The sequence below is a fragment of the Plectropomus leopardus genome, chromosome 2 (genome assembly GCF_026936395.1).
Source record: "Plectropomus leopardus strain MGB_pleo_1.0 chromosome 2, ASM2693639v1, whole genome shotgun sequence".
Taxonomy (NCBI): domain Eukaryota; kingdom Metazoa; phylum Chordata; class Actinopteri; order Perciformes; family Serranidae; genus Plectropomus; species Plectropomus leopardus.
The window spans coordinates 19709364-19734104 of NC_142177.1; the positions used below are offsets into that span (position 1 = coordinate 19709364).

Here is a 24741-nt window from a genome sequence, read left to right on the forward strand (position 1 = left end):
GACATTGCTTATCTGACATTTACACACTGACTTAAATTCATTGAGTACTTCCTTTATACTCAGATCTTTAAAAACAGTATAGTTACTCAGATATAATTTGTTTAACTGAGGCAGGATTAATGCTTTCAGCTGGTATTAACAGATATATAAATGGATGTTGTGGGGGCTGTTACAGTAGTTTCCAAATGACAGTTTTTGTCATTAAATACATCTCTTTTCAAGACATTTAGGCATGCTCATGGCTCAGAATTAAGTACCACAAAATTATCTAAATGACTATTACTAAACAAGACTTTGCAGGTAAAACAAAAGTCAGAATTTTACTCTAGATAACTACTGACATGTTGAGTTTTGTTTAATCATACATTACTTATTGCTTTCCTGAGTAAAACCATTCAATGTTTTACTCAAACCCCCACTGACGTGTAGCACGCAGAGAAGTGTACTTATGGACATATTATAGTTACTGTCTGAATGACTGTAACTAATCACTGATGTATTCACCAGAAAAAACTAACAGGAGAAAGAGAATTTTTCCAGTTTGGATTTTTATATTTACAATAACTTTCACAAACACAAAAAATCTGAGACACAAAAAAAGTACATTCAATGAAATGAAACATGTCCTTTAACAATGTGTTAACACTATCAGTGATTTTGTAATTTTATTAAATATCATTTTAAACAGTAAACATGATTCAAGCCGAGGTCTCGCAACTGAAATTTTAGACAGGATTCTGGAGGTCACTGCAGATTACGCAATCACATTTCAGCAGTAAACAAGTGTTAACATAGAGACAAGGTTTAGCTTTAAAAAACAATTCTGAATGACAATTATATTGTGCGTCAACTCATTTGCAAAACAAATATATGTTGAGGTTAAATGTATCTGTCTCTTGTATACGTAAGCATAGTAAAAAGGTGTTAAGTAAATAGAATTGGGGCAACAAAGAAACTGCGCTACATGCTTTTTAAAGACACATTTAAAAACAATATTAATGTTACGTGGTTGTTTTCACGTTCCCTCCTTCAGTCACGATCATATTTTTTATGCCATACACATAACACATTTGTGTTCTATACTTGTGAGGAACTTCATTTACCCTAAATTGAACTTATCCCTATCCTTATACCTTTAACCGAAACCTAAACTCAACTCTAAAACCAAGTCTGAACCCTCACACAGCCCTTTAAAGGGCCAGCCTAAATGTCCTCACTCCCAAGGTCTAAGTCAAATTGGTCCCCACAAATATGGACACATGGTACATATGCACACATGTGCAGGCACATACACACACAAACACACACACACACACACACACACACACACACACACACACACACACACACACACACAGAGCTGAGTGATTTGTCCTTAATCTGGATTTCTGTTGTGTTGTTCGTACGAAAATGTAACACTGAGGAAAATATGGTTGCCCTGGAAACAAAACCAATTTGAAAGCATATGCAGCATTTGAGTAAAGAGTACATTAGTTTCTTTCTGAATGATGAATTTTGCATTATTTATTTTTGAAACTAACTTCCTTTGTGTTCTGTGTGGTCTGCAGTTTTTGTATTTGGTTCTTTTCTCACTTTGCAGAGTTTTGTCTAGAAAATGTCAAACTGAAGATGCGTTCTGCATCTTATCTTGTTTGTCTCTTTTCATGTGTTTTCTTTGCATTGCATTAAGCTCTCGGGGCTGACGAAGAAAAGGACTTAACAGACAAAAAAACCCCCAGCTGCTCAGACTGAGAGACAAAAATGAAATGTGGAAAAAAAGTGCTGACACGATGGAGGTAGAAGTGATGTCACAGTTGTCTTGATTGCTGTCAAGGATCACTGGTGGACGGAGACTGAACACGGCTTCCTCTGCTGTGTGTGAAAGATTTACATTCTCTGTGCAATAAGAAGAGAGGGACGGATCAGCACTGACTGCGAAGTCTGCTTCAGGAGGGAGATGGAGACTACATTTGATGGAAGATACAGTGTGCCTCTTCAGAAATCATCAAAGAACGTCACACACAGCTTTGACATTTTAAGTGTTTACTGCGACACATTCTCCCAATCGGGTCCTCTGTCACGGACGAGGTGGATGGAAAACGCAGCGAGGTCAATCAGCCATGAAGCAGATTTAAGTTGTCATCTGCTGGAAGACATTTCAGTGTGCTGCCTGGGATACTTACCTCTGGTCTGTCTCTGTGTGTGTTCACAGAGTCCACGCCTAGATAGACAGACTCCACTTTACATCCTGAGAAGGATAAAACAAAAACAGAAATTGATTAGACCAAGTGGAGATAACTTGTCATGTGATTATGTCTCAGTAATATTAATTGTTGTTCTTGTAGAATAATTTTGTGCGAAGGATAAAACCATAAGTCCGTCTTATGTTTAAATACTCGTAATTGACTTCTATGTATATCAAAAGAATGTTAAAAAAAAGTCAGAAAGACCACAACTTTTCTGTAAGATTTCTGACAACATTCTATAGTATCACGTTTTTGTGAGATTTTTGACGACATACTATACTGTGATGTTTTAGAGAAATTTTTGATGACATACTGAAGTTTTTATTAGATTTTTGAGTATAGTATGTTAAAAACCCCACGAAAAACATCAGATTCTCAAAAATGACCCAAAATGTCCATTGACTGGAGCGCGCTGCTGAAATCACATGGTGAGGACATAGATGACGTCACGCAATGCATTACAGGCTACCTGAACTTTTGCATAGACAATGTTGCGCCAGTCAAAACAGTCGCAAACAACAAGCCATGGGCCCCCAGTGACATCATCAAGGCCCTCCTCAAAAAAAGAAACGGGCCTTTAAGGAGGGGAACATGACCGACCTGAGGAATATTCAGAGGGAAATAAAACTGCGCTCACGTGAGGCTCAAGAGTCCTACCGGATAAAAGTCGAACAGAGGCTGCAGGACAACAACGCGAGAGAGGTTTGGGATGGTATGATGAAGATCACATTTGGCAAGAGGGGGAAGGGTTGCTGAAAAGAGGGGATGTGGAGAGAGCAAACGAGTTCAACCTCTTTTCCAACCGATTTGACTGCCCAGCCCTGGCAGCGTTTTTCTAACCCCTCCTCTTCACCACGGCTACTGCCGCCACGACGACCGCCACCACCACAGCTGTTGCTGCTGTGACGACCACGGCCGACACTGTTGCTGCTGTGACGACCACAGCCGACACTGTTGCTGCTGTGACGACCACAGCCGACACTGTTGCTGCTGAAATGACCATAGTTGTCGCTGTTACCGCTGCGACGACCACAGCCGACACTGGTGCTGCTGCGACGACCATAGCCACGCTGTTGCTGATGCGATGACCACCACCATTGCTGCTGCTGCTACGACCACAGCCGACACTGTTGCTGCTGTGACGACCACCACCATCGCTGCTGCAACAACCACAGCTACAGCTTTTGCTGCTGCGACGACCACAGCTACAGCTGACGCTGTTGCGATGACCACAGCCACCGCTGTTACTGCGACGACCACAGCTACAGCTGACGCTGTTGCGATGACCACAGCCACCGCTGTTGCTGCGACAAGCACCCCGCTGTTGCTGTGATAACCACCACCGCTTCGGCTACAACCACCACTGCTGCTGCTGAGAGAACACCGCCACTGCTGCTAGAATTACCACCACCGCTGCTGCCGCTATGACAACCACCACTGCTACTGCGACCACCACCGCTGCTGCTGCGACGACCACCCCCACTGCTGCCACTGGAACGTTCACCGCCACTGCTGCCACTGTGATGTTCTTGGCCTTTTTTTCGACACTGTACGGTGATGTTTCTCTTCAAGCTATAATATGTCAATTTCAGTCATTTTTTTAACATGTCATACTTGACATTTTTCAACACAATATAGTATGGCGTTTTCGGCTATTTTTTTGACATGCTAAATGATGACGGTTTTGGGCCTTTTTTGGCCTTTGTTTCCACTTTGTATACTATGACGTGCCTCCACAAGCTATAATATATAATTTTCATTTTCATTCCATTTTTATGATGTAAAAATTTGACATTTTTTGACCTACTATACTATGACTTTTTGCCATTTTTTTAATGACATAATAAATTAGGAGGTTTTTGGCCTTTTTTTGGCATTTATTCCCACGTTGTATAATATAACATGACTCTACAAGCTATTCTATGACATTTTCAACCATTTTAGGAGTAGTCCAAATTTGTCTTTTTTCAACATGCCTTTTTGGCCATTTTTTTGACATGCTATATTATGAGGTTTTTGGCCTGTTTAGACCTTCATTCCCATGTTGGATAGGACCACGCTTCTCTACAAGCTATTGTAAATTGGACTTTTTTCGACATATTATACTATTGCCTTCATTAGCATTTTTTTGACATGCTAAATTATTAGGTTTTTGGCCTTTGTTGGCCTCTATTTCCACTTTGTATACTATAACAAGTCTTTACAAGCTATTCTACATCGTTTTCAGCCATTTTTAGGAGCACTCAAAATTTGACTTTTTTCGACATACTATACTATTGCCTTGTTCGCTAATTTTTTGACATGCTAAATTATGAGGATTTTTGGCCTTTTTTGGACTTTATTTCCACTTTCTATACCATGACACGTTTCTACAAGCTATTCTACATCGTTTTCAGCCATTTTTAGGAGCAGTCAAAATTTGACTTTTTTCGACATACTATACTATTGCCTTGTTCGCTAATTTTTTGACATGCTAAATTATGAGGATTTTGGCCTTTTTTGACCTTCATTCCCACTTTATATACCATTATGCATCTCTAAAAGCTATTCTATGACATTTTGAACCATTTTTAGAAGCAGTCCAAATATGACATTTTTCAACATTCTATACTATTGCCTTTCTGAGGATTTTTTTGACATGCTAAATTATGAAGTTTTCGGCCTTTGTTGGCCTTTATTCCCACTTTGTATATGATGACACGTTTCTACAAGCTATTCTATATTGTTTTCAGCCATTTTTAGGAGTAGTCAAAATTTGACTTTTTTCGACATACTATACTATTGCCTTGTTCGCCATTTTTTGACATGCTAAATTATGAGGATTTTGGCCTTTTTTGGACTTTATTTCCACTTTGGATACTATGACACGTCTTTATAAGCTATTCTATGCCGTTTTCCGCCATTTTTAGGAGTAGTCAAAATTTCACTTTTTTCGACATACGATACTATTGCCTTTTTGACGATTTCTTTGACATGCTAAATTATGAGGATTTTGGCATTTTTTGGTCTTAATTTCCACTTTCTATACCATGACACATTTCTACAAGCTATTCTACATTGTTTTCAGCCATTTTTAGGAGCAGTCAAAATTTGACTTTTTTCGACATACTATACTATTGCCTTGTTCGCCATTTTTTTGACATGCTAAATTATGAGGATTTTGGCCTTTTTTGGACTTTATTTCCACTTTGTATACTATGACACGTTTCTACAAGCTGTTCTATATCGCTTTTAGCCATTTTTAGGAGTAGTCAAAATTTGACTTTTTTCGACATACTATACTATTGCCTTGTTTGCCATTTTTTTGACATAAGAAATAATGAGGATTTTGGCCATTTTTGGCCTTTATTTCCACTTTGGATACTATGACACGTCTTTATAAGCTATTCTATGTCGTTTTCAGCCATTTTTAGGAGTAGTCAAAATTTGACTTTTTTCGACATATTTATTGCCTTTTTGACGATTTCTTTGACATGCTGAATTACGAGGATTTTGGCCTTTTTTGGTCTTAATTTCCACTTGGTATACGATTACACGAGTCTACAAGCTATTCTATGTCGTTTTTCGCCATTTTTAGGAGCAGTCAAAATTTGACTTTTTTCGACATACTACACTATTGCCTTGTTCGCCATTTTTTTGACATGCTAAATTATGAGGATTTTGGCCTTTTTTGGACTTTATTTCCACTTTCTATACCATGACACGTTTCTACAAGCTATTCTACATCGTTTTCAGCCATTTTTAGGAGCAGTCAAAATTTGACTTTTTTCGACATACTATACTATTGCCTTGTTCGCTAATTTTTTGACATGCTAAATTATGAGGATTTTGGCCTTTTTTGGACTTTATTTCCACTTTGTATACTATAACACGTCTTTACGAGCTATTCTACGTCGTTTTCAGCCATTTTTAGGAGCAGTCAAAATTTGACTTTTTTCAACATACTATACTATTGCCTTGTTCGCCATTTTTTTGACATGCTAAATTATGAGGATTTTGGCCTTTCTGGACTTCATTTCCACTTTGTACACTATGACACGTTTCCACAAGCTATTCTACATTGTTTTCAGCCATTTTTAGGAGTAGTCACAGTTTGATTTTTTCGACATACTATACTATTGCCTTGTTCGCCATTTTTTTGACATGCTAAATTATGAGGATTTTGGGCTTTTTGTATACTATGAGAAGTTTTGACAAGCAATTGTATGTTGTTTTCACCTTTTTTTAGGAGCTTTTCAAAATTTAGTTTTTTCGACATAGTATACTATTGTCCTTTTTTGCCATTTTCTTGACATGCTATATTATGAGTTTTTTGGCATTTTTTGGTCTTCATTCTGACTTTGTATAGCATTACACGTCTCTACAAGCTATTCCACGTTGTTTCCAGATGTTTTAATGAGCAGTCTAAATTTGACTTTTTTCAACATAGTATACTATTGCCTTTTTGGCCATTTTTTTGACATGCTAAGTTATCAGGATTTTGGCCTGTTTTGGCTTATTCCCATGTAGTATAATAAAAGGCGTTTCTACAAGCTGTTCTATGACGTTTTCAGCTGTTTTCACGAGCAGTCAAAATTTGAGGTTTTCAACATACTTTACTATGGCGTTTTCAGCCATTTCTTTTTAACATGTCAAAATTTGATGTTTTCGATATACTATACTATGGCGTTTTCAGATGTGTTTTTGGTATACTTAATGATGAGGTTTTTGTCCTTGTTTTTCTTCCAGGAAGCAGCAGTTACAGCTGGGGATTCATGCTTCTGACAGTGAAACTATCAGCACCAGCGACCCTCAAGGCTGTGTTCTTTCTACTCTCCTCTTCTCCCTGTTCAGAACAGCTGCACCTCAAGTCACCAGTCTGTCAAACTCCTGAAATTGGCAGTCAACACCACCCTCATTGGACTCATGTCTGGTGGGGATACGTCCGCCTAAGAGTGGGGCATTGACCATTTGGTAACCTGGTGTGGCAAGAGCTACATATGTTTGTACATACATTTTGTGTTTTATATGTTCTATGTTTTCATTTTATGTTTTTTTTATATTGCTTCTATATTTATTGTCTTATGCCCAAATCCATTTAAAATCACAATTTCTGTTCTTCCTTTATATTAATTAATTTGCACCAAAACAGCAAGTAACATTCCTTGTATATGTAAATGTATTTGGAAATAAAACCAAGAACTGTTTCTGATTCAGATTTTTCAACATGCTAAATTATTATGTTTTTTGCCTTTTGGCAAAATTGTTTACTAAGACATGTCTTAAGAGGCAATCATATCTCTTTTGTGGCCTATATTCCCACTTTGTATAACATGACACGTTTCTACGAGCTATTCTATGTCATTTTCAGCCATTTTTAGGAGTAGTCAAAATTTGACTTTTTTCGACATACTATACTATTGCCTTGTTCGCCATTTTTTTTGACATGCTAAATTATGAGGATTTTGGCCTTTTTTGGACGTTATTTCCAGTTTGTACACGATGACACGTCTTTACAAGCTATTCTATGTCGTTTTCAGCCATTTTTAGGAGCAGTCAAAATTTGACTTTTTTCGACATACTATTGCCTTGTTCGCCATTTCTTTGACATGCTAAATTATGAGGATTTTTGGCCTTTTTTGGACTTTATTTCCACTTTCTATACCATGACACGTTTCTACAAGCTATTCTACATCGTTTTCAGCCATTTTTAGGAGCACTCAAAATTTGACTTTTTTCGACATACTATACTATTGCCTTGTTCGCCATTTTTTTGACATGCTAAATTATGAGGATTTTTGGCCTTTTTTGGACTTTATTTCCACTTTCTATACCATGACATGTTTCTACAAGCTATTCTACATCGTTTTCAGCCATTTTTAGGAGCAGTCAAAATTTGACTTTTTTCGACATACTATACTATTGCCTTGTTCGCTATTTTTTTGACATGCTAAATTATGAGGATTTTTGGCCTTTTTTGGACTTTATTTCCACTTTCTATACCATGACACGTTTCTACAAGCTATTCTACATCGTTTTCAGCCATTTTTAGGAGTAGTCAAAATTTGACTTTTTTCGACATACTATACTATTGCCTTGTTCGCTATTTTTTTGACATGCTAAATTATGAGGATTTTTGGCCTTTTTTGAACTTTATTTCCACTTTCTATACCATGACACGTTTCTACAAGCTATTCTACATCGTTTTCAGCCATTTTTAGGAGCACTCAAAATTTGACTTTTTTCGACATACTATACTATTGCCTTGTTCGCTAATTTTTTGACATGCTAAATTATGAGGATTTTTGGCCGTTTTTGGACTTTATTTCCACTTTCTATACCATGACACGTTTCTACAAGCTATTCTACATCGTTTTCAGCCATTTTAGGAGCAGTCAAAATTTGACTTTTTCGACATACTATACTATTGCCTTGTTCGCCATTTTTTGACATGCTAAATTATGAGGATTTTTGGCCTTTTTGGACTTTATTTCCACTTTCTATACCATGACACGCTTTCTACAAGCTATTCTACATCGTTTTCAGCCATTTTTAGGAGCACTCAAAATTTGACTTTTTTCGACATACTATACTATTGCCTTGTTCGCTAATTTTTTGACATGCTAAATTATGAGGATTTTGGCCTTTTTTGGACTTTATTTCCACTTTCTATACCATGACACGTTTCTACAAGCTATTCTACATCGTTTTCAGCCATTTTTAGGAGCAGTCAAAATTTGACTTTTTTCGACATACTATACTATTGCCTTGTTCGCCATTTTTTTGACATGCTAAATTATGAGGATTTTGGCCTTTTTTGGACTTTATTTCCACTTTGTATAACATGACAGGTTTATGTAAGCTATTCTACATCGTTTTCAGCCATTTTTAGGAGTAGTCAAAATTTGACTTTTTTCGACATACTATACTATTGCCTTGTTCGCCATTTTTTTGACATGCTAAATTATGAGGATTTTTGGCCTTTTTTGGACTTTATTTCCACTTTCTATACCATGACACGTTTCTACAAGCTATTCTACATCGTTTTCAGCCATTTTTAGGAGTAGTCAAAATTTGACTTTTTTCGACATACTATACTATTGCCTTGTTCGCCATTTTTTTGACATGCTAAATTATGAGGATTTTTGGCCTTTTTTGGACTTTATTTCCACTTTCTATACCATGACACGTTTCTACAAGCTATTCTACATCGTTTTCAGCCATTTTTAGGAGCAGTCAAAATTTGACTTTTTTCGACATACTATACTATTGCCTTGTTCGCCATTTTTTTGACATGCTAAATTATGAGGATTTTGGTCTTTTTTGGACTTTATTTCCACTTTGTATAACATGACACGTCTTTACAAGCTATTTTATGTCGTTTTCAGCCATTTTTAGGAGTAGTCAAAATTTGACTTTTTTCGACATACTACTATTGCCTTGTTCGCCATTTTGTTGACATGCTAAATTATGAGGATTTTTGGCCTTTTTGGACTTTATTTCCACTTTCTATACCATGACACGTTTCTACAAGCTATTCTACATCGTTTTCAGCCATTTTTAGGAGCACTCAAAATTTGACTTTTTTCGACATACTATACTATTGCCTTGTTCGCTATTTTTTTGACATGCTAAATTATGAGGATTTTTGGCCTTTTTTGGACTTTATTTCCACTTTCTATACCATGACACGTTTCTACAAGCTATTCTACATCGTTTTCAGCCATTTTTAGGAGTAGTCAAAATTTGACTTTTTTCGACATACTATACTATTGCCTTGTTCGCCATTTTTTTGACATGCTAAATTATGAGGATTTTTGGCCTTTTTTGGACTTTATTTCCACTTTCTATACCATGACACGTTTCTACAAGCTATTCTACATCGTTTTCAGCCATTTTTAGGAGTAGTCAAAATTTGACTTTTTTCGACATACTATACTATTGCCTTGTTCGCCATTTTGTTGACATGCTAAATTATGAGGATTTTGGCCTTTTTTGGACTTTATTTCCACTTTCTATACCATGACACGTTTCTACAAGCTATTCTACATCGTTTTCAGCCATTTTAGGAGCACTCAAAATTTGACTTTTTTCGACATACTATACTATTGCCTTGTTCGCTATTTTTTGACATGCTAAATTATGAGGATTTTGGCCTTTTTGGACTTTATTTCCACTTTCTATACCATGACACGTTTCTACAAGCTATTCTACATCGTTTTCAGCCATTTTTAGGAGCACTCAAAATTTGACTTTTTTCGACATACTATACTATTGCCTTGTTCGCCATTTTTTTGACATGCTAAATTATGAGGATTTTTGGCCTTTTTTGGACTTTATTTCCACTTTCTATACCATGACACGTTTCTACAAGCTATTCTACATCGTTTTCAGCCATTTTTAGGAGCACTCAAAATTTGACTTTTTTCGACATACTATACTATTGCCTTGTTCGCCATTTTTTTGACATGCTAAATTATGAGGATTTTTGGCCTCTTTTGGACTTTATTTCCACTTTCTATACCATGACACGTTTCTACAAGCTATTCTACATCGTTTTCAGCCATTTTAGGAGCAGTCAAAATTTGACTTTTTCGACATACTATACTATTGCCTTGTTCGCCATTTTTTGACATGCTAAATTATGAGGATTTTTGGCCTTTTTGGACTTTATTTCCACTTTCTATACCATGACACGTTTCTACAAGCTATTCTACATCGTTTTCAGCCATTTTTAGGAGTAGTCAAAATTTGACTTTTTTCGACATACTATACTATTGCCTTGTTCGCTAATTTTTTGACATGCTAAATTATGAGGATTTTTGGCCTTTTTTGGACTTTATTTCCACTTTCTATACCATGACACGTTTCTACAAGCTATTCTACATCGTTTTCAGCCATTTTTAGGAGCACTCAAAATTTGACTTTTTTCGACATACTATACTATTGCCTTGTTCGCTAATTTTTTGACATGCTAAATTATGAGGATTTTTGGCCTTTTTTGGACTTTATTTCCACTTTCTATACCATGACACGTTTCTACAAGCTATTCTACATCGTTTTCAGCCATTTTTAGGAGTAGTCAAAATTTGACTTTTTTCGACATACTATACTATTGCCTTGTTCGCCATTTTTTGACATGCTAAATTATGAGGATTTTGGCCTTTTTGGACTTTATTTCCACTTTCTATACCATGACACGTTTCTACAAGCTATTCTACATCGTTTTCAGCCATTTTTAGGAGTAGTCAAAATTTGACTTTTTTCGACATACTATACTATTGCCTTGTTCGCCATTTTTTTGACATGCTAAATTATGAGGATTTTTGGCCTTTTTTGGACTTTATTTCCACTTTCTATACCATGACACGTTTCTACAAGCTATTCTACATCGTTTTCAGCCATTTTTAGGAGCAGTCAAAATTTGACTTTTTTCGACATACTATACTATTGCCTTGTTCGCCATTTTTTTGACATGCTAAATTATGAGGATTTTTGGCCTTTTTTGGACTTTATTTCCACTTTCTATACCATGACACGTTTCTACAAGCTATTCTACATCGTTTTCAGCCATTTTTAGGAGTAGTCAAAATTTGACTTTTTTCGACATACTATACTATTGCCTTGTTCGCCATTTTTTTGACATGCTAAATTATGAGGATTTTGGCCTTTTTTGGACTTTATTTCCACTTTCTATACCATGACACGTTTCTACAAGCTATTCTACATCGTTTTCAGCCATTTTAGGAGTAGTCAAAATTTGACTTTTTTCGACATACTATACTATTGCCTTGTTCGCCATTTTTTGACATGCTAAATTATGAGGATTTTTGGCCTTTTTGGACTTTATTTCCACTTTCTATACCATGACACGTTTCTACAAGCTATTCTACATCGTTTTCAGCCATTTTTAGGAGCAGTCAAAATTTGACTTTTTTCGACATACTATACTATTGCCTTGTTCGCTATTTTTTTGACATGCTAAATTATGAGGATTTTTGGCCTTTTTGGACTTTATTTCCACTTTCTATACCATGACACGTTTCTACAAGCTATTCTACATCGTTTTCAGCCATTTTTAGGAGCACTCAAAATTTGACTTTTTTCGACATACTATACTATTGCCTTGTTCGCTATTTTTTTGACATGCTAAATTATGAGGATTTTTGGCCTTTTTTGGACTTTATTTCCACTTTCTATACCATGACACGTTTCTACAAGCTATTCTACATCGTTTTCAGCCATTTTTAGGAGCAGTCAAAATTTGACTTTTTTCGACATACTATACTATTGCCTTGTTCGCCATTTTTTTGACATGCTAAATTATGAGGATTTTTGGCCTTTTTGGACTTTTATTTCCACTTTCTATACCATGACACGTTTCTACAAGCTATTCTACATCGTTTTCAGCCATTTTTAGGAGTAGTCAAAATTTGACTTTTTTCGACATACTATACTATTGCCTTGTTCGCCATTTTTTGACATGCTAAATTATGAGGATTTTGGCCTTTTTGGACTTTATTTCCACTTTCTATACCATGACACGTTTCTACAAGCTATTCTACATCGTTTTCAGCCATTTTTAGGAGTAGTCAAAATTTGACTTTTTTCGACATACTATACTATTGCCTTGTTCGCTATTTTTTGACATGCTAAATTATGAGGATTTTTGGCCTTTTTGGACTTTATTTCCACTTTCTATACCATGACACGTTTCTACAAGCTATTCTACATCATTTTCAGCCATTTTTAGGAGCAGTCAAAATTTGACTTTTTTCGACATACTATACTATTGCCTTGTTCGCTAATTTTTTGACATGCTAAATTATGAGGATTTTGGGCCTTTTTTGGACTTTATTTCCACTTTCTATACCATGACACGTTTCTACAAGCTATTCTACATCGTTTTCAGCCATTTTTAGGAGCAGTCAAAATTTGACTTTTTTCGACATACTATACTATTGCCTTGTTCGCCATTTTTTGACATGCTAAATTATGAGGATTTTTGGCCTTTTTTGGACTTTATTTCCACTTTCTATACCATGACACGTTTCTACAAGCTATTCTACATCGTTTTCAGCCATTTTAGGAGCAGTCAAAATTTGACTTTTTTCGACATACTATACTATTGCCTTGTTCGCTATTTTTTGACATGCTAAATTATGAGGATTTTGGCCTTTTTGGACTTTATTTCCACTTTCTATACCATGACACGTTTCTACAAGCTATTCTACATCGTTTTCAGCCATTTTTAGGAGTAGTCAAAATTTGACTTTTTTCGACATACTATACTATTGCCTTGTTCGCCATTTTTTTGACATGCTAAATTATGAGGATTTTTGGCCTTTTTTGGACTTTATTTCCACTTTCTATACCATGACACGTTTCTACAAGCTATTCTACATCGTTTTCAGCCATTTTTAGGAGTAGTCAAAATTTGACTTTTTTAGACATACTATACTATTGCCTTGTTCGCTAATTTTTGACATGCTAAATTATGAGGATTTTTGGCCTTTTTGGACTTTATTTCCACTTTCTATACCATGACACGTTTCTACAAGCTATTCTACATCGTTTTCAGCCATTTTAGGAGTAGTCAAAATTTGACTTTTTTCGACATACTATACTATTGCCTTGTTCGCCATTTTTTGACATGCTAAATTATGAGGATTTTTGGCCTTTTTGGACTTTATTTCCACTTTCTATACCATGACACGTTTCTACAAGCTATTCTACATCGTTTTCAGCCATTTTTAGGAGTAGTCAAAATTTGACTTTTTTCGACATACTATACTATTGCCTTGTTCGCTAATTTTTTGACATGCTAAATTATGAGGATTTTGGCCTTTTTTGGACTTTATTTCCACTTTCTATACCATGACACGTTTCTACAAGCTATTCTACATCGTTTTCAGCCATTTTTAGGAGCAGTCAAAATTTGACTTTTTCGACATACTATACTATTTCCTTGTTCCCCCTTTTTTGACATGCTAAATTATGAGGATTTTTGGCCTTTTTGGACTTTATTTCCACTTTCTATACCATGACACGTTTCTACAAGCTATTCTACATCGTTTTCAGCCATTTTTAGGAGCACTCAAAATTTGACTTTTTTCGACATACTATACTATTGCCTTGTTCGCTAATTTTTTGACATGCTAAATTATGAGGATTTTGGCCTTTTTTGGACTTTATTTCCACTTTCTATACCATGACACGTTTCTACAAGCTATTCTACATCGTTTTCAGCCATTTTAGGAGCAGTCAAAATTTGACTTTTTTCGACATACTATACTATTGCCTTGTTCGCCATTTTTTGACATGCTAAATTATGAGGATTTTTGGCCTTTTTGGACTTTATTTCCACTTTCTATACCATGACACGTTTCTACAAGCTATTCTACATCGTTTTCAGCCATTTTTAGGAGTAGTCAAAATTTGACTTTTTTCGACATACTATACTATTGCCTTGTTCGCCATTTTTTTGACATGCTAAATTATGAGGATTTTTGGCCTTTTTTGGACTTTATTTCCACTTTCTATACCATGACACGTTTCTACAAGCTATTCTACATCGTTTTCAGCCATTTTTAGGAGTAGTCAAAATTTGACTTTTTTCGACATACTATACTATTGCCTTGTTCGCCATTTTTTGACATGCTAAATTATGAGGATTTTTGGCCTTTTTGGACTTTATTTCCACTTTCTATACCATGACACGTTTCTACAAGCTATTCTACATCGTTTTCAGCCATTTTAGGAGCAGTCAAAATTTGACTTTTTCGACATACTATACTATTGCCTTGTTCGCCATTTTTGACATGCTAAATTATGAGGATTTTGGCCTTTTTTGGACTTTATTTCCACTTTCTATACCATGACACGTTTCTACAAGCTATTCTACATCGTTTTCAGCCATTTTTAGGAGTAGTCAAAATTTGACTTTTTTCGACATACTATACTATTGCCTTGTTCGCTAATTTTTGACATGCTAAATTATGAGGATTTTGGCCTTTTTTGGACTTTATTTCCACTTTCTATACCATGACACGTTTCTACAAGCTATTCTACATCGTTTTCAGCCATTTTTAGGAGCACTCAAAATTTGACTTTTTTCGACATACTATACTATTGCCTTGTTCGCTAATTTTTTGACATGCTAAATTATGAGGATTTTTGGCCTTTTTGGACTTTATTTCCACTTTCTATACCATGACACGTTTCTACAAGCTATTCTACATCGTTTTCAGCCATTTTTAGGAGTAGTCAAAATTTGACTTTTTTCGACATACTATACTATTGCCTTGTTCGCCATTTTTTGACATGCTAAATTATGAGGATTTTTGGCCTTTTTGGACTTTATTTCCACTTTCTATACCATGACACGTTTCTACAAGCTATTCTACATCGTTTTCAGCCATTTTTAGGAGTAGTCAAAATTTGACTTTTTTCGACATACTATACTATTGCCTTGTTCGCTAATTTTTTGACATGCTAAATTATGAGGATTTTGGCCTTTTTTGGACTTTATTTCCACTTTCTATACCATGACACGTTTCTACAAGCTATTCTACATCGTTTTCAGCCATTTTTAGGAGCAGTCAAAATTTGACTTTTTTCGACATACTATACTATTGCCTTGTTCGCCATTTTTTTGACATGCTAAATTATGAGGATTTTTGGCCTTTTTTGGACTTTATTTCCACTTTCTATACCATGACACGTTTCTACAAGCTATTCTACATCGTTTTCAGCCATTTTTAGGAGCACTCAAAATTTGACTTTTTTCGACATACTATACTATTGCCTTGTTCGCCATTTTTTTGACATGCTAAATTATGAGAATTTTTGGCCTTTTTGGACTTTATTTCCACTTTCTATACCATGACACGTTTCTACAAGCTATTCTACATCGTTTTCAGCCATTTTTAGGAGTAGTCAAAATTTGACTTTTTTCGACATACTATACTATTGCCTTGTTCGCCATTTTTTGACATGCTAAATTATGAGGATTTTTGGCCTTTTTTGGACTTTATTTCCACTTTCTATACCATGACACGTTTCTACAAGCTATTCTACATCGTTTTCAGCCATTTTTAGGAGCACTCAAAATTTGACTTTTTTCGACATACTATACTATTGCCTTGTTCGCCATTTTTTTGACATGCTAAATTATGAGGCTTTTTGGCCTTTTTGGACTTTATTTCCACTTTCTATACCATGACACGTTTCTACAAGCTATTCTACATCGTTTTCAGCCATTTTTAGGAGTAGTCAAAATTTGACTTTTTTCGACATACTATACTATTGCCTTGTTCGCTAATTTTTTGACATGCTAAATTATGAGGATTTTGGCCTTTTTTGGACTTTATTTCCACTTTCTATACCATGACACGTTTCTACAAGCTATTCTACATCGTTTTCAGCCATTTTAGGAGTAGTCAAAATTTGACTTTTTTCGACATACTATACTATTGCCTTGTTCGCTATTTTTTTGACATGCTAAATTATGAGGATTTTTGGCCTTTTTTGGACTTTATTTCCACTTTCTATACCATGACACGTTTCTACAAGCTATTCTACATCGTTTTCAGCCATTTTTAGGAGTAGTCAAAATTTGACTTTTTCGACATACTATACTATTGCCTTGTTCGCCATTTTTTGACATGCTAAATTATGAGGATTTTGGCCGTTTTTGGACTTTATTTCCACTTTCTATACCATGACACGTTTCTACAAGCTATTCTACATCGTTTTCAGCCATTTTTAGGAGTAGTCAAAATTTGACTTTTTTCGACATACTATACTATTGCCTTGTTCGCCATTTTTTGACATGCTAAATTATGAGGATTTTTGGCCTTTTTGGACTTTATTTCCACTTTCTATACCATGACACGTTTCTACAAGCTATTCTACATCGTTTTCAGCCATTTTAGGAGTAGTCAAAATTTGACTTTTTCGACATACTATACTATTGCCTTGTTCGCCATTTTTTGACATGCTAAATTATGAGGATTTTTGGCCTTTTTGGACTTTATTTCCACTTTCTATACCATGACACGTTTCTACAAGCTATTCTACATCATTTTCAGCCATTTTTAGGAGTAGTCAAAATTTGACTTTTTCGACATACTATACTATTGCCTTGTTTGCCATTTTTTTGACATGCTAAATTATGAGGATTTTGGTCTTTTTTGGACTTTATTTCCACTTTGTATACCATGACACGTTTCTACAAGCTATTCTACATCGTTTTCAGCCATTTTTAGGAGTAGTCAAAATTTGACTTTTTTCGACATACTATACTATTGCCTTGTTCGCCATTTTTTTGACATGCTAAATTATGAGGATTTTGGCCTTTTTGGACTTTATTTCCACTTTCTATACCATGACACGTTTCTACAAGCTATTCTACATCGTTTTCAGCCATTTTAGGAGTAGTCAAAATTTGACTTTTTTCGACATACTATACTATTGCCTTGTTCGCCATTTTTTGACATGCTAAATTATGAGGATTTTGGCCTTTTTTGGACTTTATTTCCACTTTCTATACCATGACACGTTTCTACAAGCTATTCTACATCGTTTTCAGCCATTTTTAGGAGCAGTCAAAATTTGACTTTTTTAGACATACTATACTATTGCCTTGTTCGCCATTTTTTGACATGCTAAATTATGAGGATTTTGGCCTTTTTGGACTTTATTTCCACTTTCTATACCATGACACGTTTCTACAAGCTATTCTACATCGTTTTCAGCCATTTTTAGGAGCAGTCAAAATTTGACTTTTTCGACATACTAAACTATTGCCTTTTTCGCCATTTTTTGACATGCTAAATTATGAGGTTTTTGGCCTTTTTTGGACTTTATTTCCACTTTCTATACCATGACACGTTTCTACAAGCTATTCTACATCGTTTTCAGCCATTTTTAGGAGTAGTCAAAATTTGACTTTTTTCGACATACTATACTATTGCCTTGTTCGCCATTTTTTGACATGCTAAATTATGAGGATTTTGGCCTTTTTGGACTTTATTTCCACTTTCTATACCATGACACGTTTCTACAAGCTATTCTACATCGCTTTTCAGCCATTTTAGGAGTAGTCAAAATTTGACTTTTTCGACATACTATACTATTGCCTTGTTCGCCATTTTTTGACATGCTAAATTATGAGGATTTTTGGCCTTTTTGGACTTTATTTCCACTTTCTATACCATGACACGTTTCTACAAGCTATTCTACATCGTTTTCAGCCATTTTAGGAGTAGTCAAAATTTGACTTTTAGACATACTATACTATTGCCTTGTTCGCCATTTTTTGACATGCTAAATTATGAGGATTTTTGGCCTTTTTTGGACTTTATTTCCACTTTCTATACCATGACACGTTTCTACAAGCTATTCTACATCGTTTTCAGCCATTTTTAGGAGTAGTCAAAATTTGACTTTTTTCGACATACTATACTATTGCCTTGTTCGCCATTTTTTGACATGCTAAATTATGAGGATTTTGGCCTTTTTGGACTTTATTTCCACTTTCTATACCATGACACGTTTCTACAAGCTATTCTACATCGTTTTCAGCCATTTTTAGGAGTAGTCAAAATTTGACTTTTTCGACATACTATACTATTGCCTTGTTCGCCATTTTTTGACATGCTAAATTATGAGGATTTTTGGCCTTTTTGGACTTTATTTCCACTTTCTATACCATGACACGTTTCTACAAGCTATTCTACATCGTTTTCAGCCATTTTAGGAGCAGTCAAAATTTGACTTTTTTCGACATACTATACTATTGCCTTGTTCGCCATTTTTTGACATGCTAAATTATGAGGATTTTGGGCCTTTTTGGACTTTATTTCCACTTTCTATACCATGACACGTTTCTACAAGCTATTCTACATCGTTTTCAGCCATTTTTAGGAGTAGTCAAAATTTGACTTTTTTCGACATACTATACTATTGCCTTGTTCGCCATTTTTTTGACATGCTAAATTATGAGGATTTTGGCCTTTTTTGGACTTTATTTCCACTTTCTATACCATGACCAGTTTCTACAAGCTATTCTACATCGTCTTCAGCCATTTTAGGAGCAGTCAAAATTTGACTTTTTTCGACATACTATACTATTGCCTTGTTCGCTATTTTTTGACATGCTAAATTATGAGGATTTTTGGCCTTTTTGGACTTTATTTCCACTTTCTATACCATGACACGTTTCTACAAGCTATTCTACATCGTTTTCAGCCATTTTTAGGAGTAGTCAAAATTTGACTTTTTTCGACATACTATACTATTGCCTTGTTCGCCATTTTTTGACATGCTAAATTATGAGGATTTTTGGCCTTTTTGGACTTTATTTCCACTTTCTATACCATGACACGTTTCTACAAGCTATTCTACATCGTTTTCAGCCATTTTAGGAGTAGTCAAAATTTGACTTTTTTCGACATACTATACTATTGCCTTGTTCGCCATTTTTTGACATGCTAAATTATGAGGATTTTGGCCTTTTTTGGACTTTATTTCCACTTTCTATACCATGACACGTTTCTACAAGCTATTCTACATCGTTTTCAGCCATTTTTAGGAGTAGTCAAAATTTGACTTTTTTCGACATACTATACTATTGCCTTGTTCGCCATTTTTTTGACATGCTAAATTATGAGGATTTTTGGCCTTTTTGGACTTTATTTCCACTTTCTATACCATGACACGTTTCTACAAGCTATTCTACATCGTTTTCAGCCATTTTTAGGAGTAGTCAAAATTTGACTTTTTTCGACATACTATACTATTGCCTTGTTCGCCATTTTTTGACATGCTAAATTATGAGGATTTTTGGCCTTTTTGGACTTTATTTCCACTTTCTATACCATGACACGTTTCTACAAGCTATTCTACATCGTTTTCAGCCATTTTAGGAGTAGTCAAAATTTGACTTTTTTCGACATACTATACTATTGCCTTGTTCGCCATTTTTTGACATGCTAAATTATGAGGATTTTTGGCCTTTTTGGACTTTATTTCCACTTTCTATACCATGACACGTTTCTACAAGCTATTCTACATCGTTTTCAGCCATTTTAGGAGCAGTCAAAATTTGACTTTTTTCGACATACTATACTATTGCCTTGTTCGCCATTTTTTGACATGCTAAATTATGAGGATTTTGGCCTTTTTGGACTTTATTTCCACTTTCTATACCATGACACGTTTCTACAAGCTATTCTACATCGTTTTCAGCCATTTTAGGAGTAGTCAAAATTTGACTTTTTTTCGACATACTATACTATTGCCTTGTTCGCCATTTTTTGACATGCTAAATTATGAGGATTTTTGGCCTTTTTGGACTTTATTTCCACTTTCTATACCATGACACGTTTCTACAAGCTATTCTACATCGTTTTCAGCCATTTTAGGAGTAGTCAAAATTTGACTTTTTTCGACATACTATACTATTGCCTTGTTCGCCATTTTTTTGACATGCTAAATTATGAGGATTTTTGGCCTTTTTTGGACTTTATTTCCACTTTCTATACCATGACACGTTTCTACAAGCTATTCTACATCGTTTTCAGCCATTTTTAGGAGTAGTCAAAATTTGACTTTTTTCGACATACTATACTATTGCCTTGTTCGCCATTTTTTGACATGCTAAATTATGAGGATTTTGGCCTTTTTTGGACTTTATTTCCACTTTCGATACCATGACACGTTTCTACAAGCTATTCTACATCGTTTTCAGCCATTTTTAGGAGTAGTCAAAATTTGACTTTTTTCGACATACTATACTATTGCCTTGTTCGCCATTTTTTGACATGCTAAATTATGAGGATTTTGGCCTTTTTGGACTTTATTTCCACTTTCTATACCATGACACGTTTCTACAAGCTATTCTACATCGTTTTCAGCCATTTTTAGGAGTAGTCAAAATTTGACTTTTTCGACATACTATACTATTGCCTTGTTCGCCATTTTTTGACATGCTAAATTATGAGGATTTTCTGGCCTTTTTTGGACTTTATTTCCACTTTCTATACCATGACACGTTTCTACAAGCTATTCTACATCGTTTTCAGCCATTTTTAGGAGCAGTCAAAATTTGACTTTTTTCAACATACTATACTATTGCCTTGTTTGCCATTTTTTTGACATGCTAAATTATGAGGATTTTTGGCCTTTTTGGACTTTATTTCCACTTTCTATACCATGACACGTTTCTACAAGCTATTCTACATCGTTTTCAGCCATTTTAGGAGTAGTCAAAATTTGACTTTTTTCGACATACTATACTATTGCCTTGTTCGCCATTTTTTGACATGCTAAATTATGAGGATTTTTGGCCTTTTTGGACTTTATTTCCACTTTCTATACCATGACACGTTTCTACAAGCTATTCTACATCGTTTTCAGCCATTTTTAGGAGTAGTCAAAATTTGACTTTTTCGACATACTATACTATTGCCTTGTTCGCCATTTTTTGACATGCTAAATTATGAGGATTTTGGCCTTTTTGGACTTTATTTCCACTTTCTATACCATGACACGTTTCTACAAGCTATTCTACATCGTTTTCAGCCATTTTAGGAGTAGTCAAAATTTGACTTTTTCGACATACTATACTATTGCCTTGTTCGCCATTTTTTGACATGCTAAATTATGAGGATTTTTGGCCTTTTTTGGACTTTATTTCCACTTTCTATACCATGACACGTTTCTACAAGCTATTCTACATCGTTTTCAGCCATTTTTAGGATTAGTCAAAATTTGACTTTTTTCGACATACTATACTATTGCCTTGTTCGCCATTTTTTGACATGCTAAATTATGAGGATTTTTGGCCTTTTTGGACTTTATTTCCACTTTCTATACCATGACACGTTTCTACAAGCTATTCTACATCGTTTTCAGCCATTTTAGGAGTAGTCAAAATTTGACTTTTTTCGACATACTATACTATTGCCTTGTTCGCCATTTTTGACATGCTAAATTATGAGGATTTTTGGCCTTTTTGGACTTTATTTCCACTTTCTATACCATGACACGTTTCTACAAGCTATTCTACATCGTTTTCAGCCATTTTTAGGAGTAGTCAAAATTTGACTTTTTTCGACATACTATACTATTGCCTTGTTCGCCATTTTTTGACATGCTAAATTATGAGGATTTTGGCCTTTTTTGGACTTTATTTCCACTTTCTATACCATGACACGTTTCTACAAGCTATTCTACATCGTTTTCAGCCATTTTTAGGAGTAGTCAAAATTTGACTTTTTCGACATACTATACTATTGCCTTGTTCGCCATTTTTTGACATTTTAAATTATGAGATTTTTTGGCTTTTTTGGAATTTTTTTTCCACTTTCTATCCCATGACACGTTTCTACAAGCTATTCTACATCGTTTTCAGCCATTTTAGGAGTAGTCAAAATTTGACTTTTTAGACATACTATACTATTGCCTTGTTCGCCATTTTTTGACATGCTAAATTATGAGGATTTTGGCCTTTTTGGACTTTATTTCCACTTTCTATACCATGACACGTTTCTACAAGCTATTCTACATCGTTTTCAGCCATTTTAGGAGTAGTCAAAATTTGACTTTTTTGACATACTATACTATTGCCTTGTTCGCCATTTTTTTGACATGCTAAATTATGAGGATTTTTGGCCTTTTTGGACTTTATTTCCACTTTCTATACCATGACACGTTTCTACAAGCTATTCTACATCGTTTTCAGCCATTTTTAGGAGTAGTCAAAATTTGACTTTTTTCGACATACTATACTATTGCCTTGTTCGCCATTTCTTTGACATGCTAAATTATGAGGATTTTGGCCTTTTTGGACTTTATTTCCACTTTCTATACCATGACACGTTTCTACAAGCTATTCTACATCGTTTTCAGCCATTTTTAGGAGTAGTCAAAATTTGACTTTTTCGACATACTATACTATTGCCTTGTTCGCCATTTTTTGACATGCTAAATTATGAGGATTTTTGGCCTTTTTGGACTTTATTTCCACTTTCTATACCATGACACGTTTCTACAAGCTATTCTACATCGTTTTCAGCCATTTTTAGGAGTAGTCAAAATTTGACTTTTTCGACATACTATACTATTGCCTTGTTCGCCATTTTTTTGACATGCTAAATTATGAGGATTTTTGGCCTTTTTTGGACTTTATTTCCACTTTCTATACCATGACACGTTTCTACAAGCTATTCTACATCGTTTTCAGCCATTTTAGGAGTAGTCAAAATTTGACTTTTTTCGACATACTATACTATTGCCTTGTTCGCCATTTTTTGACATGCTAAATTATGAGGATTTTTGGCCTTTTTGGACTTTATTTCCACTTTCTATACCATGACACGTTTCTACAAGCTATTCTACATCGTTTTCAGCCATTTTAGGAGTAGTCAAAATTTGACTTTTTTTCGACATACTATACTATTGCCTTGTTCGCCATTTTTTGACATGCTAAATTATGAGGATTTTGGCCTTTTTTGGACTTTATTTCCACTTTCTATACCATGACACGTTTCTACAAGCTATTCTACATCATTTTCAGCCATTTTTAGGAGTAGTCAAAATTTGACTTTTTTCGACATACTATACTATTGCCTTGTTCGCTAATTTTTTGACATGCTAAATTATGAGGATTTTTGGCCTTTTTTGGACTTTATTTCCACTTTCTATACCATGACACGTTTCTACAAGCTATTCTACATCGTTTTCAGCCATTTTAGGAGTAGTCAAAATTTGACTTTTTCGACATACTATACTATTGCCTTGTTCGCCATTTTTTGACATGCTAAATTATGAGGATTTTGGCCTTTTTGGACTTTATTTCCACTTTCTATACCATGACACGTTTCTACAAGCTATTCTACATCGTTTTCAGCCATTTTTAGGAGTAGTCAAAATTTGACTTTTTTCGACATACTATACTATTGCCTTGTTCGCCAATTTTTTGACATGCTAAATTATGAGGATTTTTGGCCTTTTTTGGACTTTATTTCCACTTTCTATACCATAACACGTTTCTACAAGCTATTCTACATCGTTTTCAGCCATTTTTAGGAGTAGTCAAAATTTGACTTTTGTCGACATACTATACTATTGCCTTGTTCGCCATTTTTTGACATGCTAAATTATGAGGATTTTTGGCCTTTTTGGACTTTATTTCCACTTTCTATACCATGACACGTTTCTACAAGCTATTCTACATCGTTTTCAGCCATTTTTAGGAGTAGTCAAAATTTGACTTTTTTCGACATACTATACTATTGCCTTGTTCGCTAATTTTTTGACATGCTAAATTATGAGGATTTTGGCCTTTTTTGGACTTTATTTCCACTTTCTATACCATGACACGTTTCTACAAGCTATTCTACATCGTTTTCAGCCATTTTTAGGAGTAGTCAAAATTTGACTTTTTCGACATACTATACTATTGCCTTGTTCGCTATTTTTTGACATGCTAAATTATGAGGATTTTGGC

General features: G+C 34.8%; 1 protein-coding gene across 4 annotated transcripts in view; it reads right to left on the reverse strand.

The window, feature by feature from the left end:
* Positions 1 to 24741, reverse strand: part of pfkfb4b (6-phosphofructo-2-kinase/fructose-2,6-biphosphatase 4b) — a 47281-nt gene that overhangs the window by 805 nt on the left and 21735 nt on the right. For 2 of the 4 annotated variants that reach the window (XM_088087534.1, XM_088087516.1), the window contains exon 13: positions 530 to 2248. In XM_088087534.1, the coding sequence (XP_087943660.1) occupies positions 2115 to 2248 (134 nt within the window). In that variant the 3' untranslated portion in view covers positions 530 to 2114. Of the gene's footprint in view, positions 1 to 529; positions 2249 to 24741 lie in introns of those variants that run through there. The other 2 variants (XM_042504084.2, XM_042504076.2) reach the window with 2 other exon arrangements.